Here is a 13,336-nt window from a genome sequence, read left to right as displayed (position 1 = left end):
AAAATTATTTAGATTTATTTTTTATACTGTATAATAACAATATTTTCTATAATTATTAAAAACAACTAAATATTTAAATTACTTTACATTTTTTCCGGTAAATTATTTTACATTTAAAAATTTAGTGACAACTTTCGGATAGAGATAATTGGGCAATAAACCGCAAAAGAATTTCTATAAATTTATTCGCACACAAAAATGTTTTTAAAATTTTTAAACATTTTTTTCTATTAAAAAAAGTATACATATGAGTTATGACGTTATGTAGCTGTGCTACTTAGTACTTACTAACCGTGATTTTGTTGATATTGGTCAACACAACACTGCTGGATAAAAAAATTTGACTACCCTTTAACTTGGCGATCACAGCCAGAGGTAATGATGGAAACTCCATTAGCTAGTTTGCACAATCAGAATCATAACCGAAGCAGAATCTTTAGAGGGAAAAAAACTAGGACTATTATTATCATCAAAAGTTCATACCCTTTCAAACACTAAATGAAAAAGAGGAAACAACCATAAGCTTCTGTAGTTGCCAGTCGTCTAGACACAAGGGCCATGCCTAAACATGCATGGATCGGATGCTAGCTAGTCATAACACTTAGAATATAAAGAAATCACGGCTTCCAGAGAATGGTTGTCTCAGCAATCATGGAAGTGACAACATAAGGATCCATGTTAGAAGCTGGTCTCCTGTCCTCAAAATATCCCTTCCCTTCTTTCTCTGTGTCCCTTCCAACTCTAACGGAAGCACCTCGGTTTGCCACACCCTACATGCAATACATGGATTAATTAATAAAAAAATAAAATTTTAAGGCCTTTTTTGTTGGTACTTTTAGCTATCAATTCAATTCCTTTAGTGTAGTAATCTAAGTATATATTTTTAGCTACAGTTTTTGTTGATAAAACGTTAATAATAGGATCATCAAAATCCATGCATGTTTTCTTGTTATGACATGGATGTGTACCCATAAGAAGGTTTTGATGTTTGCGGTCTCGTGCTTTCCGGTCAAGCGTCGCTCATTGCCTTCTCCATAAGCAGCAATGTGCTCACTGTGCCTCTTTCCAAGCTTCTCAATTGCCGTCTTTATCACTTCATACCCACCATCATTTCTCATCGACTTGGTGCTGAATCATAACAACAATGCACTTGTCACGCATAAAACCCCTTAAACACATTTTCTTAATCCAATCTTAAGAGTTTAAGCAACCTGTAATTAGTGTGAGCACCAGCACCATTCCAATCACCCGTGACTGGCTTGGGGTCAAGGGAAAGCCGAACACCAGCGACCTCAGTGATCCTCTGTCATGCAACACAACTAGTTTTCAAAAAAGGTCTTAAATTTTGACTATAATTGCTATTGCTACTAGCATTATGCTCCCTACCTCCAAAATGTAACGAGCAATCCACAATTGATCACCTGCAGTGATACCAACAGCAGGACCAACTTGGAATTCCCACTGGGCAGGCATGACTTCTCCGTTGACTCCACTGATGTTGATGCCAGCATAAAGGCAGGCTTTGTAATGGGAGTCAACCACGTCACGAGCAAAAGCCTTGTCAGCACCCACACCACAATAGTATGGTCCCTGTTAGAGCAACAAATTAAACACATTGAGCACTAGCAAGGGAAAATCAAAGTAAGAAAAAGAAACACATAATAAATGAAAGCTTATTACCTGGGGTCCAGGGTAACCACCAACAGGCCACCCAACAGGCCAGTTAACCTCTTTCTGCATCAAGGTGTATTCTTGCTCAATTCCATACCTAACTCCAAACCATGTTGCAGTTAGTTATCAGTTAAAAGAAAAGTGATTTAACAATATTGATATTTGCTACCAGGGCTCTTCAGCAGCAACTTCAGGATTGTTGAATATCTGTGCAGCACCGTGTCTCTTGTTTGTGGGAATTGGTTCTCCGGCAGGAGTGTAAGCATCACACATAACCTATATTCATTTACAATTTCTGCTTATAAATATTATATGGAAAATGGAAATATTAAAAAATTAAAAAATACAATTCAAATGAAATAAACCCACCAGGATGTTGTCACCCCTTCTGAATGGATCTCTGAAAATGGCTTGTGGACTGTGGAAAAAAAGACCAAATATATCAATAACAAAAAATTAAAATTAACATTAACATGACAAGGCTGTGAAGATTTAAAAAATGATCAATATTCACTTAAGGGTAATGTTGGGTATCTACCAAAATTAACTAATACTATAAAATACATAATGTTAGAATATAAAATATATATTGAAAACCAGTTAAATATTGGATGGTTGATTTTGATGTACAATTAGTATTTTTGTTGAGGTAAATGTACGATTAAACAAAAATATATATGGATCACTTTGATATTTATTAAAAATTAGGTCATACCATAAGATGACTTCACTATCTTGGCCAGGGGCTTGACCTGTGCTAGAACCATCATAGTTCCACTTGGGAAGTTTTGAAGGATCGTTAACTGGTCCTGGGAGCGTCTACATACCAAAATGCCAATTGACAATGATATTAATTAAAGGAAACAAAATTATACATTCTTTAGTTCTTTTTTCCTAGAATTAGTAAATTACCCTTGCTTTGCTCCTGAGGTCCAATCCTGACCCACCAATCCTGGCATAATGAAAACCAAGGCAGGTTTTAGAGTCTAAGTTTTGCGATAACAAATCAGGGAGAACAAGCTAATGTATATGAAAGTGGGGTGATTATACCATTTATTTACTAGTACAGTAATAAGTTTGTAACAACGAATACAAAGCAAACACCGCAATATACAACCAAACACATAATATACAAACAAACAAATAAAATCAGGGTTCCTACTTCCTAGTTTCTCATGAGTGAATGTTCGAAATGAATAATCAACGGAATGGAGCCTCTCTCTAAGTAACAATTCTGTTGATAAACCAAGATACTATGTGTGTAACGAAATAGCGATATTGTGCTGTAATGTGCAGTTATTTTAATTGAATTTAAGTGTTTTTATGCTTGGATTATATTGTAAGACACACTAGATTTTATTCCTCTTATTTTGAACTTGATAGTTCTATCTATTTTATTATAAGATATTTTTTTATATTTTAAAGGCTTTCAATTTTTTTCCGAGACTAAGTTAAAATTCTCGATCACAAATGGGAGGAAGTTTCAAGATCTCGAGTCTCGACAGTACAAAAAAGAAAAGTATAAGTAACTAACAATATTTTTTAATAATGTGTGAACAATGTGAATTAATAGAGTTAAAAGAGTAAATTAATCTTAAATTTAATTAATAATATTAAATAGGATGTAGTATATTTTTATTTGATTAGTGATTATTTATGTTGTTTAAAATAGTCATTATTTACCTAACACTTCCCAAAACATGCCACAAAACAAACAAAATAATTTAAAAATGTTATTAAGGTTTCAATAAAATTTCAATCTCTTGTATACTCAACTTTTAGAAATACTAAAATGATTAAAATTTTGTGTAATCATACCGAAATTAGCCAAGAGAACCCGTCAAAGCAGGAGAAAATATACAGCATAGTTTTCTCGTCAAACAAAAAGAACAAAATGCATGAAAATCTCAAATTCAACATATAACAACTTCCTAATTATCACACATTACCATAGATCACATAGAAAAAATAAATACAAAAATAAAATGAAATTGAAAATAAAATAAATAAGGTTTTATTATTTTGGTACTCTTTACAATTTCATGAAAAAAATTTAAGGTTTAGTTACACCGTCATTTTCTATCATTTTATCAATTTTTTAATTAGATTTTTATTTTTTTGTTCTTTTCAATTGAATCTCTATATTATGTTAGAATTTATTATTAAGTTTCTATAATGACAAAAATATTAAAATTAACAACATATTAAATAAAACGAATATGACTAATACTTGGAATGAATATTCTATTTTATTTAACAAAATATTCATTTGATTTTCATATTTTACTGACGACAGAAATATGTTATAAGGATTCAATTGTAAAAAAAAAAAAGAAATGTAACTGAAAATTCGGTAAAACTATAAGACTAACGGAATAATTAAATCAATTTTTAATTAGGTTCGTTTAACTTAAAAGTTTATAATTAAATCTCTATATTAAATAAAAATATTTAATCAACTATTAATAATCTTATTTGTTTTTAAAATAATTTATAATCTATCAAACATAAAAATAAGAATTTCACGAATATTTTTTATTTGTTAACAAAAAATAATTAGCAAAAGCCAAAATGATTTTTTATGTAATAATTAGCAGGGGTTGATTATCATGTTTTCTTAGTGCTACAATAAAGTTAAAGATATCTGTGTGAGAAAAAGAATCTCGGATCAAAATGTTCGTAGGGGGTGGAGAGAGGGGGAATGTTGAAAAGATCCATTGCATGCATGGAGTATAATGTAGTGCAAAGTGATAGATCAAGTGAGAGATCACTAAAAAGATGGCGATTATGGGAGTGATCAGAGTCCATGATAAGATGAAAATCAGTGCACAGAGAAAACATATCATTATTATCATGATTAAGAAAACAACAAAAAGATCGATAAACATAATTCAATTAAAAAGAAAAGAAAAGAAGAAGAGATACAAACACTTACCATACGTACTCAGCAATCACCTTATCGGTGACGTCAGAGAGGTTAAGGTTTATGAGATCTGATATGATAGTCATCTTCAAAATCAGATGTTGCTTCACAGGAATCCCTTTTAATTCTCTGATTCAATGCTGGAACGTTCTGAGAACACTAGGCTTTATAATATCTCTGCCTAGTGCCTACATGGAATTTTAATAAAATATTTTTTTTTAAAAACACTTTGAAATTTATAATTATTACAGTTACAATTTTTAATAAAAAAACAAATCACATTTAACGAGAGCTTAGGATCTGAAATCTGACCTGTCGTACGTGTATCCAATGCTCCTGTTTTTTATATGGTTAATATTAGGTGGGAAAAAATCAAATAACACAATCAATGGTAATAATAAATAATAGTTATTATTATTATTATTATTATTATTATTGGTGGCCCATTTCAGAGAATCAAAGGTCTACTTGGGAATTTTTTGGAAAAGAACCTGAAAATAGGTGGTTTTCACCTAACAAATATGTCAGTTTTGGTATGAATGGGATATTATTTGACCTTTATTTGGAATTTGGAATCTAGGGAATTCATTGCTTTTAAAATTGTTTCCATTAAGTTAAATATTTTTTTATTGTCAATAGTATTTTTTAATTAATTACTAAGATGAGATTCAAATCCTTAATACATACTTTAAATGAGGAGTGAGTTGAGTAGTCTACTGTGTCCCTTTACTCGGTGTTTTCCTTTTTGTAATAGATAAGTGGGTCTGCAATCTGCTATGGCCCATATAGAACAGGCCCATTAACATATTTTGTAGACTTTTCTGATTGCACAAAAAGAAAAACTGAAAAAGTAATAGATCACCCAAAAAAAAAGTGATAACTAATAATTTTGAAAAACTCTTTGACTCCCGCTCAAATTCAAAACCAAAACTCAACGATCGCGACTGGGTTTCCTGTCAAGAATTCACAACTCAGATCCTCAACCACCACCACCACCAATGGAGGAGAACAACCGTTTGGAGCAGAAAATAGCCGGAATTCTCAACGACGCTCGAGCCTCGTACGCCACTCACAACCGCAAGCTCAAGGAGCTCTCACTACTCCGATTCAAGTCCTCCTCACTCTCCCTCTTCTTCTCTGCATTCTCCAAAACCCTAACCCCGCTTTTCGACTTCCAGAGGCGCCTCGCCTCTGCCGAGCGCACTGTTGCCTTTGTCTCTGCTTTCGCCGCTGCTCGTGACCCAGCTGCAGACTCTGACGAGTTCCTCGACCTCTTCCTCAGGTTCTTACTCCTCGCTGCACCTTCCGCCAACAAGACCGCCAGGTTTCGTGCTTGCCAGATTGTCTCTGAGGTAACGGACTCTCCAAATTCTGAGTTCCAATTCTGAAAAAAAAAAACCGTCAAAAGTGATTGAGCTGGATGCAAAATTTTGAGCGGACTCTCCAAATTCTCTGAGTTCTAATTCTGCTAAATATAGTCACTTCACACGAAGAAATCATTTTTAATTAAATTATATTATTGCAAAAAGCAAAATATCTGAGAGTCAAGTTTAGGTATGCGGAATTGAACAAACACCAACTGTGGTCAATAACTATTTTCTTGATACTTCCATTGTTGTTCAGATTTGAATGAAATTTGATTTTGTAGATAATATTGCTGCTACCGGATGATGCAGAAGTGAGTAATGATGTGTGGGATGAGGTGATTGAGTGCATGAAGCTGAGGGTACGGGACAAGATTCCTGGGGTGCGCGCATTTGCCATCAGGGCACTTTCTCGCTTTGTGAATGACACTGCAAACAGCGATATCCTCGATTTGTTCCTCGAGCAGCTTGCCTTGGAGCAGAATGCGGTGAGTGCCCCAACTGGATTCGGTGAATATATTTACATATTCCTTGTCCAATATCAAGTTTTCTGTTTTATCTTCTAGCATTTAGATACAGTAGATAGATATCCAAATATGCAAGCTCCATGTTCTATAGATGATTAGCTCCTCATATTAGCACGGATTTGCTGTCTTATCGTGAACCTCTTTCAATTTGGATATCACATGTTGGTGATTTATAAATCATAGGCTAATATGTTTATCTTATCTCGTTAGAGTCTAGCTGACCTGTCAGTGTCTTAAATGTTACCAATTATTTTTCGAATCTCCATTGAAAATGTCTGCATGAAACACTTTGTGATCTTAGCCACATCTTAATCTTATTTTTATATAGGTCTTCCTGCTATTAATTGTGGAAAACCATGCAGGATGTTCGCAAGATGATTGTGTTGTCTTTGCCCCCTTCTACTGCAACCTCGCAAGTTATCATTGATTGCACCTTGGATGTGAGCGAATCTGTACGCAAAGCTGCATACTGTGTTTTAGCTAATAAATTTCCTCTTCAAAGCTTAAGGTAAAATTCGGTTCAGTAATAGAATTCAATTTCTATCCTGATCCTTCTACCTTGTACTACAAATTTGTTTTTCCTCCCTCAGAGATCCACTAACCTGTGGCTGTTCACTTTTAGCTGTAAGTTCCACCTTTGGAATTTCTTCAGCTGCTGAAAATTCAATTGCTAAAAACTGCTGTACTTCCAATGTTCTATGTATTAGGGTCTTTTGAAAATTTTCATATGTTGGCACCTACGGAAACTAATGGATTGATATACACTATTTGAATACAAACTTTTCTAATATTATGTATAAGAAAAAGAAACGAGTGGATAATAATTCATATGTAATTAAAATGTTAGACACTATGGTTAGTTAGCTCAGAGTTTATATATATATATATATATATATATATATATATATATAAATAAATAAAATGTACAGCTATATAACAATTAGTATAAACTTTGTCTTATGCCTTTTACCTAGTCAATTTGATAATTTATAATGTTATTCATAATTACAGCTGTTAAAGGTGAACATCCTGTGGACATCCTACTTCTAAAGTTGCAGTCCTGTCAAATATTTTTATCATTGTGAATTTACGAAACAACTGCTTGCTAACCTTTTCCATTCGTTTATCTGCTTTCTGTAGCATTAAGCTCAGGACAGTAATTCTTCAGAGAGGACTTGCTGACCGATCTGTTGCTGTCTCAAAAGAATGTTTCAAACTCTTGAGAGATGAATGGCTCACTAAGTGCTGTAATGGTGATCCTTTAGAACTTCTCAAGTTTCTTGATGTTGAAACCTATGAATCAGTTGGTGAGACTGTTATGCAAACGCTTCTAAAAGCTGATTTAGTAAAGCTACTGAATGGTGCAAGCATTCAGCAGTATATATCATCTGGTGATGCAGAGGATGGTGAGCTTAGCTTCTTGAAGTTTGAGTTGTTTTCTATGTTTCATGTAAAGTGTTGAGTCACTATTTGATGAACTTATGAACATTTAAAATATAGATTGATATATTTGTCATATGTCGATAAATGCTTAGCTTAAGTTTTCATGAATGTCTGATATGTTGTTCAATTGTTCATGAGGTCAAATGTTTTGAGAAAAGATTTATGTAATAGTTTTGTCAAATCCATGGTGACTAAGATGTTGCCATTTCTCTATTTATACTTGTACGTTACTATCTAATATCACAACACCTGGAATTTGTTTTCTTGATCTTGAATGCCATATCAGAACTTTCCTATTCATAGTTAGCCGCTAATAAAATAATAGTTAGGTTCAAACCTTGCTGGCTGTTGTATGGCTTGCTTTATTGTTTATCATATTATGTAGGGAATTCTATGCACTGCGCACCTAGCATTCAGCTGATAGAAGCAGAGGCTTCTCTTTACTGGAGAACTGTATGCCAGCATTTGCAGTCAGAAGCACATGTGAGTTAAAAGGCATAGTTTATTTTTCTTCTTATCTTATAAGTGCAAGCCAACAAAGCAGTGGAGTCATGTTTTATCACACTTCTGTTTAATGCATATTTGTGGTTATATCCAAAAATATGTTCGAACAACTAATGATTTGTGCCCCATTAGGCCAAAGGCTCTGATGCTGCAGCCACAATGGGCACTGAGGCAGAAGTATATGCAGCTGAAGCATCAGACAAAAATGACCTTCTGGAAAAAATTCTTCCTGCAACAGTTGATGATTATATAGACCTGGTCAGAGCTCATATTAATGCTGGTGAGTATGAATTTGTGGTTGATTCTAGTAGTAATTGTACACCTAATTAATTCTTGGTCTAACATACATCATCAGGATCAATTCATCGTTTTACATGCCGGCAGCTACTTCTGCTCGGTGCCATGTTCAATTATTCTGATGCTACAAATAGGAAGTCTGCTAGTGCATTTCTGCAGGAGCTGCTGCACAAGCCTCCTGAGCATGAGATTGATAATGAAGGGAATGTGGTTGTCATTGGAGATGGATTAAGTTTTGGTGGAGACAATGATTGGGCTCAAGCAGTGGCCAGATTGGCAAGGAAAGTCCATGCTGCACTTGGTGAATTTGAAGAAGTTGTTCTTGCTATCATAGAAGAGCTAGCTCAACCTTGTAGGGAGAGGACAGCAGATTATGTGCAGTGGATGCACTGTCTTTCTCTTATTGGCCTTTTGCTGAGACATGCAAAGTCTATGCGCTTGCTTCAGGGCAAGGCTATTGAACCAGATGAACTACTCCAGTCTTTGCTGCTCGCCGGGGTAAAAATTTGTTTCATAATCATATCTCCCCGTTAACATGCATGTTTGAGCCAGTTTATAACAGCTAGAAATGATACTTGCGTGTGGTTCTTCACTTGCATGACTCTATAACACCCTATTATGTTCAGGAATTGGACTGATCCCTTTCAAGAATAATAAAGGTGTTAAAATGGTGAGAAGTATGACGTGCAAAAATAAAAATACTATTAAAATGAAGCTAGGAATCTATTCACTATTGTGAATATATAGTTGAATAGCTCATTCATTCATGCAATTTCTTTACTTCCATTCCTCATGCCTGAACGAACTACGATAGCTATAGTACTAAATATTGATTTGACGTTTATTGAATCAAATTATATATGAACTTGGTAATGTATAAATAGGAATTAACTGTGCTATGAACAATTTCTTGCTATTTAGAAAATGGCCTTGTGTTCCAAATAATCAAATACTGGTAGATCTTGCTTTATTGCATTGGTTTATAAGTACTTACTACTGTTTACATGAAACGCACAGGCCAAACATGCTCACTTGGATGTGCAAAGGATTGCTGTCAGATGCCTTGGCCTTTTTGGGCTTTTGGAGAGGAAACCACGTGCAGAACTTCTGAAACAGTTGAGAATTTCATACATCAAAGGTCCACATCCAATTAGTGTAGAGGCCTGTAAAGCGTTAATTGATCTTGGGATGTGGCATGGCCCTCAAGAAGTCGACAGGGTGTTAAATCCCCATACATCATCCAAGATTACCTCTGAAAAGAAGAGTTTTAGTCCTGTGAACTTTTCTGATTTGGAACGGGATTTGGATGTCGATACGCTTGATCTCTTATTTGGTGGATTTGAAAATGATGACTGGGCTGATTCTTTAACTGGCAATGAAGATGAATGTGTCCATGCCGTTCTTGGAGAGGGGTTTGCAAAAATTCTTCTCCTGAGTGACAACTATCCAAGCATACCGCCTTCTTTGCATCCTGTGATTTTATCTAAGCTCATTTACTTATATTTCAGGGATGTGTCGGATCACCTGCAGAGGTTGTAACTGTTCTTCTAGTCTCCCTTTCCCATTTTGTACTATTCCTGTCCTGTGCTGGTAGCTAATCGAGATTCTTTTTCACTCTTTGGACAGGTTGAAGCAATGCTTATCTGTGTTTTTTGAGCACTACCCATGTCTCTGTGCTAATCATAAGGCAAGCATAGTGACAAATCATATCTTTGGTGCTGTAAATTAAATATCATTTTTTATTTTTTGCGTAACTTTTGAATGTCGTAACTAATGCCCTGGTTATTGTTTCAATAATGCAGAGTTGCATATCCAAGGCTTTCATTCCAGTAATGCGTTCAATGTGGCCCGGAATTTTTGGCAATTCAGGAGGATCTTCTTTTATGGTGTCCCAGATGCGTAAGCGTGCAGTTCAAGCTTCACGTTTCATGCTGCAGATGATGCAGGTTCCCTTATATGTTAAAGAGACTCAACCAGAGAGTGAAAATGGAAGTACAGAAATGCCACAAGTCATTGATCGTTGTGCAGAGGTTCCGTTTGATTGTGGTGAGGAGGGTCTTGCACTACGCATTGCCATAGAGGTAAGAGTCCTTAAATTTGATGTTAGTTTAATATATGCTAAGACTTGTCTTTGTTCACGTAGCATGCCATATTAAGGCGGCAGCTTTGTATTAATTGTGTTGGTAGTGCTTAGAATTCTTCACCTACCATGACATGAGGGCTGCACCTTTGCATGAAACGCTACTAGTGAGATACATTGTCTTAAATATTAATAAGCAAAAGTATATTTTTTTCTTTCCTTGGAAATTAATCTACCCTAGTGAAAAACTAGGTCTAAGGATGTGAAAATTCTAATGAAGGCTCTCCCGTAAACTACAAGAAATTAGCAAGTTTATAGGATATATCAAAACTACTCCAACTGACTGATGCTTTTGATGATGTTTAATGCTCGAAATGCAGTAGCCATCAATATTTTCTAAAGCTAGTCGAGTTCAGTGGTATTCAATAGACTGAAGGGAAAACTATAACTTGATGAATGAAAATGGCATAAAAGGATTTCATATTTGATGGCTTAGTGAGAGTATTGCATAAATTCTTCTTTGTCCTCCTGTTCTCTCACTGTCTAACCTTGTTTAGGTCACAAGCTTTCACTCGAAGAAGACAGCTGCTGAGAAGTCATATGTATCGGCACTTTGTAGAATACTTGCATTGCTTCAATTTCGGTTATCGGAACAAGGGCCAATAAAGTTGATGAGGAGACTTCTAAGTCGTACGGTTGAATGTGTATCCACAGAGAAGGATCTTGTAAAAGAATTGAACCGCCTGGCTGAGCATCTCATGACAGCAGATAGGCAGCCAGATCAGGAGTTCTTGCAAGATGAAGTGAATCTCATTTTGGGTAATACATTTTTTCTTTCCTCATGTTAGATGTCTACATTGTGTGTATGGTTTTTAATATGCTCATTTGTATTCCTTATTTCCCTATTCACTATCTTACTATCTTATCAGACCAAGGGCATTGTATTAGGCAGTTTTAAAACTTAAAAGAAGTGTTAACTTCATGCTCCTTCTGCCACTTTTCTTTTTTGAAGGTAAATTGGAAATTGACTTCAACCTAGATCTAGATGGTTCTGTTGCTATGCCACAAACACCAGCTGCAGCCTCAACTAGAACCCGTGTTTCTAGGAGAAGAGTAAGGATTGAGGATGATGATTTTGATGAATATTCACCTGCTTTTACTGTTCCTGCTACCCAACAAACTGTCCGAAGTCGTTCGCAGAGAGCAAGTAAAACTGTAGCAATGAGCAAGATGTCTGCAACCAGATCAGTCAGAATTGATGAAATTGAAGAACAAGAGGAAGAAGACGACTCTGATGTAACATCTGAGGATTCTGATGAATACTGATCAGTTAAGTGAAACGTTTTGTTGATACGTCTTGTGGTCCTTCCTTTGTTATTATTAACACATTTATGTTGTTGTACTGTAATGTCTAATTATCTAGATTTCAGGTTTTGTACAGAAGAGCGCATCAGTAGTCTGGCTTGCATTTGCTCACAAGCCAATAGGGTATTAGTATTATATTCAGTTGGGGTGAATGAAATTCTCCTGTTTGGCAATTATGGTAACTCCATTATCCATCTGTTGCCCATTATTTGAACGAGCTTTCTTGTGAATTTATTATTGTATGATATCAGTGTGTGTTAGTAGTTGGAAAGAAGCAAAGGACTTATCTCAAGTATGTATCCCCATTTAAGAAGCAAACCATGACATGTTCAACCTATGTGGACTAGTATGTATATCTTGAAGAAAAATGGTGTGCCATCGAATTATGAAAGATTCGTTTACATGGACATCTTATCATAGAAACTTCTCCGACATCTATATGGTGCTTCATTTGGGTGTAAATTCTTAAATATCAGCTGGTAAACATGTCCTTTTTATCATGGCAAATGCTATTCCAAGAGCCCGGCAAAACAACTCTTGCGACAAGCTTGTGATTTTTGCACGGTTATGTGATAAGCAGAAATTGAATTGAATCTATATTCTACACAGCTTGCATGAGGTGTGTATGACACCTCGTGCTTTTACACGGATCGTGTGACTCAAACAAGTTGTGTAGAATGTAAATTTAATTCCCATTTCATTGTAGAGCTGTGCAAAAGTACATGTGAATCAATTGTCGCTCACATACCGTACACACTCTTTATGTTTAGTCCCAATTAAGAAGCACTGATTTATCACTTCAGCTAAAGTAGCTAGCTTTTTTTTAAGAGTAAATTACTATTTGTATCCATGAAAGATACAAACGCTGATAAATGTATCCATATAAGAATAAAACGATAATTGTACCCACAGAAGATAGTTTTCGTGTGCCAAGAATACCCTAACAGACCAATTATGTAACTAACGTTCGGGTACTCTTGGCACACGGAAGCCATCTTCGGTGGTTATAATTGTCGTTTTATTCTTATATGGGTACATTTGTCAACATCTGTATCTTTTATGGGTACAAATGGTAATTTATTTTTTTTTAATTATATTGGATGAGAACTAAAGCTACTAGCTTGATTGTCGTTGCTAACCAATATGAACCCCTTTTTTTTTT

General features: G+C 35.1%; 2 protein-coding genes across 5 annotated transcripts; one reads left to right on the top strand and one right to left on the bottom strand.

The window, feature by feature from the left end:
* Positions 562 to 4,759, bottom strand: LOC107631250 (glutamine synthetase nodule isozyme). Of its 2 annotated transcripts, none has more exons than XM_016334632.2 (10): positions 4,607 to 4,759; positions 2,584 to 2,623; positions 2,387 to 2,490; positions 2,041 to 2,089; positions 1,841 to 1,947; positions 1,681 to 1,768; positions 1,387 to 1,590; positions 1,212 to 1,303; positions 969 to 1,128; positions 562 to 770 (listed from the first exon to the last, which is right to left on the bottom strand). In XM_016334632.2, exons 1-10 carry the CDS (start codon positions 4,678 to 4,680, stop codon positions 618 to 620), a joined length of 1,071 nt encoding a protein of 356 aa, XP_016190118.1. In that variant the 5' UTR covers positions 4,681 to 4,759; the 3' UTR covers positions 562 to 617. The 2 variants fall into 2 exon arrangements, with proteins under 2 accessions (XP_016190118.1, XP_020975225.1); XM_021119566.1 differs by having other exon boundaries at positions 2,055 to 2,089; positions 4,607 to 4,683.
* LOC107631251 (condensin complex subunit 3) lies at positions 5,487 to 12,681 on the top strand. 3 transcript variants are annotated; one of them, XM_016334634.2, is made up of 13 exons: positions 5,487 to 5,946; positions 6,243 to 6,446; positions 6,848 to 6,993; positions 7,626 to 7,891; positions 8,314 to 8,411; positions 8,565 to 8,712; positions 8,788 to 9,227; positions 9,747 to 10,261; positions 10,356 to 10,416; positions 10,532 to 10,810; positions 11,367 to 11,628; positions 11,822 to 12,138; positions 12,240 to 12,681. In XM_016334634.2, the coding sequence occupies exons 1-12, from the start codon at positions 5,593 to 5,595 to the stop codon at positions 12,133 to 12,135; spliced, it is 3,087 nt and encodes a 1,028-aa protein (XP_016190120.1). In that variant the 5' UTR covers positions 5,487 to 5,592; the 3' UTR covers positions 12,136 to 12,138; positions 12,240 to 12,681. The 3 variants fall into 3 exon arrangements, with proteins under 3 accessions (XP_016190120.1, XP_016190119.1, XP_020975224.1); XM_016334633.2 differs by having other exon boundaries at positions 11,822 to 12,681; XM_021119565.1 differs by having other exon boundaries at positions 5,833 to 5,946; positions 6,271 to 6,446; positions 11,822 to 12,681.

This window comes from Arachis ipaensis, chromosome B03 (genome assembly GCF_000816755.2).
Source record: "Arachis ipaensis cultivar K30076 chromosome B03, Araip1.1, whole genome shotgun sequence".
Taxonomy (NCBI): Eukaryota; Viridiplantae; Streptophyta; class Magnoliopsida; order Fabales; family Fabaceae; genus Arachis; species Arachis ipaensis.
The sequence above is the reverse complement of the archived record's forward strand: the minus strand, read 5'-3'. Positions and strand labels throughout refer to the sequence as shown.

Bases quoted from the DNA above. Each gene is read 5' to 3' on its own strand.
- LOC107631250 (XM_016334632.2), bottom strand. From the start codon at position 4,680: ATGACTATCATATCAGATCTCATAAACCTTAACCTCTCTGACGTCACC. The intron at 1,948-2,040 runs GTGGGTTTATTT...AAATGAATATAG, and splicing joins GAAGGGGTGACAACATCCTG to GTTATGTGTGATGCTTACAC. The intron at 1,129-1,211 runs GTTGCTTAAACT...GTTATGATTCAG, and splicing joins GGTGCTCACACTAATTACAG to CACCAAGTCGATGAGAAATG.
- LOC107631251 (XM_016334634.2), top strand. From the start codon at position 5,593: ATGGAGGAGAACAACCGTTTGGAGCAGAAAATAGCCGGAATTCTCAAC. The intron at 8,412-8,564 runs GTGAGTTAAAAG...GTGCCCCATTAG, and splicing joins ATTTGCAGTCAGAAGCACAT to GCCAAAGGCTCTGATGCTGC. The intron at 11,629-11,821 runs GTAATACATTTT...TCTTTTTTGAAG, and splicing joins TGAAGTGAATCTCATTTTGG to GTAAATTGGAAATTGACTTC.